At 46.1% G+C, this 6,386-nt stretch overlaps 1 protein-coding gene across 2 annotated transcripts in view; it reads right to left on the minus strand.

Moving 5' to 3' along the window:
- Positions 1-6,386, minus strand: part of PHACTR3 (phosphatase and actin regulator 3) — a 47,941-nt gene that overhangs the window by 23,161 nt on the left and 18,394 nt on the right. For both annotated transcript variants that reach the window (XM_031059117.1, XM_014308079.2), the window contains exon 7: positions 6,156-6,309. In XM_031059117.1, the coding sequence (XP_030914977.1) occupies positions 6,156-6,309 (154 nt within the window). The remainder of the gene's footprint in view (positions 1-6,155; positions 6,310-6,386) is intronic.

The raw sequence follows: 6,386 nt of genomic DNA on the forward strand, positions 1-6,386 counted from the left end.
GCAGGAGGTGGATGCTGAATCCTCAGCAATGCAGGCCTGCCCTGGGAGCACCTCTGGGTCGTGTGCTTGTCCTCAAACCAGGAAATAACCCAGGACAAAGGCAACCGTGGTTCAACCCTTTATAAGTGAATTAGTGTGTTCAAAAATTCTTGCCAGATGAGCTGTGGGCTGGTCTGAGACAGCAAATTGCTCATTCTGGTTCAGCTGCAGATCAAGGCTCTTGCCCAGAGCTGACTGGGTGCTCCATAATTAATCGTACAAGTGCTGCTGAAGCAAGGAAGCACTTCTGGTTCAAGAGCTGCTGTCCAGAGGGCCTGGTAAGATCACACACTCAGGGAGCTTGGCAAGTAAACCTGACCAAGGGATTGGTGTTAGTGAGTTTGGTTCTATTCTTGGAGTTTAATACCTGAAAGGGAACAAACCTTTCTCAGCCATTTAGACAAGAGGACAGCGTTGTCAAGGTACAGCATGTACAGATGCACTTGAACCCTCTCTAATGCTTTATTTGAACTGCACTACATCTCCCCTGGACTTCAAAAGCCATATAAACAGGAGGCTGAACTTACTCATTGCCTGGAGACCTTAATGACACTTGAGTCTTCTCTCCCTCTCCTCCTCATTTTTACCCTTGCAGGCTGTCTCAGGAACTCTGGCAGCAGGCACTAACCCCCAGCCCCTTGACCAGGCCAGTGCTGTCTGTCACTGTGTTCACAGCAGGGTTTCCAGCTGTGTGCCACTGCCTGACACCAAGGTAGAGCATAGGGAATATTCAGGCCTTGGAATTTGGACTTCTTAATCCTGGAGGCAGCACCAAAAAGAAAATCTCAGCCTCACATGCACCTCCTTCATTCTTCCTACTGCTCCCCCCTCCATTCCTCACAACATCTTTTTCCATAGCCTGAAAAGCAGAGGCCATAACTGAAAAGGGGCAAACCATTAAAAAACCCCAAATCCTCACTGGGCACATGGGTCCTGTGCACACTCCTAATAAAATCCTGCAGCCGTGAGCAGGCCTGACAGCAGCCCCCAGCTGCATCACATCTTGCTGGAGCAGAGTAAGGAGACAGGAGACTCCCTTGGCTCCCCACGCCCACAGAATTCAATTGTGGCTCTATATTTAGCTCCTGTCTGGTGTGAGGAGCTGAGCCTTGCACACACACCCACACTGAGCTTGCTGAGGTTATTTTTAGCATCAGCGAGATGCTTACCTGGATGGTTCCTGAAATGCATTAAATTGTACACAGCTAATTAGTGCTGACAGCTAATCTGTTCTTTGTATCTGCCCCCCCTGCCTTCCTGTCTCTGGAATGAATCTGTGTCAAGTCTTCCCAGCCTTCTGAAATTAGGGCAGTTCCCTGGTTTTTCGTCCAGTGACCGGGAGTTGGAGCACAGCTGGAGATTCATCAGAAAAACCTTGCTAACCCACAGGTGAGCTTAGCTCAGTTCAGCATCTCATAAACTTCTGCATTAGGACTACAAGTAGTCTGTACATGTACCCACTTACCACTTTTTTTGGTCAATCTAAACAAAATGTTCCCCAAAGTTCTGTGCATTCAGCCCAGTTCCCTGCTGAGTGTCACAGTCTGAAGGGCTGATGGCTTTTCAGTGAGCAAAGCTGCCCTGAGACATTTCTGTGGAGAAGTGGCACTGGATGTGCTGTCCTTGGGAAACACGGCACAGCTTTTGTGCTGTCAGTAGGTGAAACTGTCTTTGTGAGTGCTTTGTGCTGAGCTGTGGTGCTGTTTTGCTTTTAGGCTGCCAGTCTCAAGTGCTTTTTGCTTGGTATTGTTCTGTCTCCAGCAGCACTGTGAACTTCACACTCTGTTACCTCAGGGACAAACCAGGGTCTCATCTGGGTGTGCTTTTGGCTACATCTGCAGTTCCTGGGTGAGTCAACTCAAAAATGCTTCTCCAGGAACCTCAGGGCAGCACCACACCTACAGATTCCAGATGTGCTAACAACTGAATAAAGATGCCTCCTCTTCACTTCTTGTTGCCAGGAAACCTTGGTCCAGCATCATCCACTTCCCCAAGCCAATGTTTTCAATGTGGTAAAGATCAGCTTTAGGTGCTCAAGTTTTGGTTCCTCTCTGTGTACAAAAACCCTTTGTTCTTCCTGTCTGACTCCTCTGCCCACGTTTCTGTATTTAATTCCTGTCCCCATCATCTTCTAAGTGCCACTCAACGCATCATGTGTACTTGTACAAATACCAGAACAGGTGAAGCAGTACACGAAGTGAATATTACAAGTATAATCTTTTCAAGGAATTTGTATTTTCATTCAGACATTAAGTTATACTGGAGTGACTTTAACTATGGTTATGTTCTCAAGAAGCACAAGCCACCCAGGCACTTCAAACATCAACTTTCTAAACAGCCAGATATCAAATTTAATTAAACAACCTTTTCCTGAGTCACCCTTCAGTCTAGCAAGTGTTTCACTCCCCCAGGTTTCAGCTGAAACCCCTTCTAGAACAAAGTGTGTCTGTGAGACAGGAAGCAGATACTGCAAACAATCCTACTTGCAAATGTCTTTTCTGCCTCGTGACACAAAGAGCTCTCAATTCACTGAATTCCATCGAGGGCTTATTATCTGTGCTCTGAACACACAATAATGGAACCAAGACCTGTTGGGAGCCCTGTTGCCTAATGCACAGTAGAGTATTCCAAGAGTTCACCATGCTCTGGGGCACTGGGGATGCATGGATTAGAGAAGCACTACAGCGTAGGGAAAACTGGAATACTGCCATTTTGGAGGGAGGAGGAGAGAAAAGTCCATGTTTCCACAGCAACAAGTGGTAGATTAAATTGGCTGGGAGCATGAAATACAGGAAATACACTTTTCAAAAGCAGCGATGCACATAAATGAATCCTGGAATCTCTCCTCACACTACTGTCAGTCAATAATAAACCTGAAGTCGGTAGATTTGCACTGCTGTAAAAGTAGAATTTGTCTCAAAATACAGAATTTCCCAATCTCTCTTTTGAGATGGAATGAGTGGGAAGGTGAAGGAAAATAGGGGTTTTAGCTTTGACTTCATAAACACTGATCAGAGTGATAGCAGAGTAGCTTTTCTCAGCAGGTTCACAGCCGCTGCTGAAATGTGTTACAACCAGAACCACTTAAATAATACAGTGGTTTTGAGAGGATGCTCTTCTTTTGTCTCCCTATTTTTAAAGCTATATAAACACCGTTATTTGGTGTATTTTGCACATTATCTATGTCAGTACATCCTTCCCTCCAGAGTACAGAGTGAGGCTGTGTTAGCTGTGGGGCTGAGGCAATTTGCTAGAGAGATACAGACCATCAAACCCTGCAACTGTGCTGAAAAATATCGACCCTGTTAACAACTGCCTGGTTATGTGCCATTCTTATGCAGTCAGCCATTGAATAACTACTTGCTGATCTGCCCACAGATCATTCTTTGTGCTAAACACAGATCTATAGCCTGATGGTACACATGGATTTGCTGTTATCTAAGTGTTGCTATTGCAGCAGCAGTGCTGCTCTTTTCTGCACAGGTAGTGGCAAAGCCCTGGAGAGAACAGACATTTCTACTGGATCCCATCTCCCAGGCAGCACTTCCCAGCCCAACACTACATTCCTTAGCTGTAAACCTCCTGGTTGTCACACAGAGACTGTGCTGCACAAGTACCAGTGAAATGAATGAGTGCAAACACCTCAAAAGCTCATCCAAGAATTTCACTCTTCCCAGTTTGGTTTCATTTCCTCACCACAGCCAGACTCTGCTCCGAGTGTGGGCTCTGGGGTGGCCTGGGTTTTGTGAGGAGAGTCCTAATCAGAAACTCCAAAGGGATATCTCTAGGGCTTTGGCTCTTTGGCCTTAGCCACAATTCACTTTTACTTTGTTGGTTGGCTGTTGGGTTTTTTAGACACCCACTTGCTTTTCCTGGTGTTGTAAATATTTTCCTGCATTCATCCATCACCTGAGCTTGTTTGCACGATCGTGTTCTATTCTGGTGGATGAGTTAAGAGCTGAGCTGAACTCTGCCAGCACATATGTGCTGGAAGTTGTGTGGGAGACTGCTCCCAATCTGTTTTGCCTTTTTTCCTGGCGATTCCAGCAATCTCCGTGCCGTCTGTTCCCCAAAATGCGCTCAATCCTCCACATTCCAGGAAAAAGGAACCAAATTAAGGCCTGACTTCCAACATTTGGAACAAAGATGGCTTTTAGCCATCCTCTAGACATCACCAGTGACACTGACGGGCTGCACCCCCGATTGCTGCATGAGATCAGCAGGCAGGGGAGGCTCCCTTAGCTGCATTCACCTACACACAGCAAATTTCCTGCCTCCTGGTTGTGGCCAGCCTTTCACCTGTCCAGCAGTGTCCTCTGCAAGTCCTTGTACTGACATTTGACTCTAGGGATGCATCCCTCACAGCATTTCTTTAGGCTCATTATTAAGCAAGACAAATGGTAAATGAAAAGAAAGGGATAAAGGCTGTAGTTACAGCAACTGAAGCTGCAATTCCATCAGACCTTTCAGACTAAGAGAAGTCAGGCAGGGCTGAAAAGAGATGTGACCTTGTAAGCATTTCAGCAATAGGAGATGGGGCTGGGTATGACAATCTTCTCATTCAGTGAATAGTTTGTGATGGTTGAATTGGTTTTAGGGATGCAGTAGGGTGGAAACCATTTTTTATGTATTTTAAAGCAATCAAATTAGGCTCTTGATATATGAAGAGATCTCATGAGTTATCAAATGGCCAAAATAATGGAATTAATGATATTTGGGTGCAATGTGAAATATTTCCCTGAAGTGCATGCACAAAGCTTGTAAGGTCAGGGTGATCAAGACCCATCTTTGCTTCCTGAAGTGATGGGTATTAATGGAACACACCTCTGATCTGCTCTGCCTGTAACTCTTGGAACTCAATGTGCATTGTAGGGGGATCTTTTCTGCTTGTCTGGATGTACACGTTTGCTGTGGCAGGGTCTGCCACCTGCACTGAGTTGTGCAGCCCCTGGCACAAAGCACTGCTCCCCTTTCGGTGCAAAGTGCTGCTGTGCACTCACTGAGACTGGAGGGACCATAACTCCATCTCTGCTGTTGCAGGGGCACCATGAAGGGCACCCAGAACCTCCTCTGTGTTCCCTCAGCAGCTTGTTCCTTAGCTGAGGGCAGGAGTGGTGAAGGCAGAGATGTTCTCCTCCATAAACTCTGGTCCATTAGGACTTGTGCTCTGATCCACACATTTGTTCTCATTCCCTGTCCCCGGAGGTAAAGTTTAATCAAAAGCATGCACATGAATGAGTTAGTCTAAATATCAATAAATGTTTCTTTCAGGAGAAGCTTGAGATATTTAATATTTAATAAGCCTTGAAAATGAATTTCTGTTCATGTTTCCCAATTTGTTTCCAAGCATTTTGGCATTGAGCAGCGCTCGCTGTCCCTGTGTGGGCAGCACAGCACAGATTATTTAACAATCCACTTTGTCTCCTCTAAAATATTCATGTTTGCAGATATCCAAATGCAGCCCCTAAAAAAGCACACACAAAACCCAAATGGTGCAGCCTGAGCCTCCCAGTTACCTCCAGTCTTTGCTTTAGGCTGCACACCACAGTGATGCTGTTTCTCTCACAGCTCTCCCCTGTTGCCCTGGTTACTGATCAAACCAGAGCATCCCTGCTGAGCCTGCAGCTGGATTCACACCTTCCCCAGGTGAGGGCAATGCTGCTGCTGCCTTAAGGCACCAGTGCAGCCACCAGTGCAGCAGCTTTCCCTTGGGCAAGTAAATGTGCAGCTCTAATAATTGCCTTTATGCTCACATTCAGCTCGAGCTGACAAAGCCAAATCTGCTTGATAAATAATTATACTACTATTTTTGTTAAAGCACTGGGTCTTCTGGAGGACCTCCAAATCTTGATTGCAGCAGCAGAGCTGCAGGTAGATTTGGCAGGATTTTGTCTCTCAATTGACTTCTGTCTTGTTTTCCCTTGAAATCAAGGCAATCCTGACTGAAGAGAGAGTTAAGATTTTTTTCTCCAGTGGCTGATTGACAGCTGAAAATGTGCTATATTGGTTGGTGACTGGTTCCCTGCAGGCAATGGAGCTGGGGGTGGGTGGCAGTGGAACAGAGGATGCTCCATTGTAAAGGGAGGCTCCTCCCTGTTCTCATTCACAACACTTACTTTGAGAGTTTCATTTCAATTTGCTGCCGGATTTCCTGTCTTTCCTCATCTGTTCTCCTTGGGAAAATATTCCTGTCTTCCAGCTCCTGCTTACTTGGTCTGTTCCGTAGCTTTACTGCCAGCAGCTCTTTCTTGCATTTTCTTGGCAAAGTACCTGGGACATGCATTGAAAGGAAAGTTATTAGAAAGGCAGCTCCTGGGGATGGCACAGAAACTGCTGGAGAGCAGGAA

The sequence above is a fragment of the Geospiza fortis genome, unplaced genomic scaffold (assembly GCF_000277835.1).
Source record: "Geospiza fortis unplaced genomic scaffold, GeoFor_1.0 scaffold361, whole genome shotgun sequence".
Classification (NCBI taxonomy): domain Eukaryota; kingdom Metazoa; phylum Chordata; class Aves; order Passeriformes; family Thraupidae; genus Geospiza; species Geospiza fortis.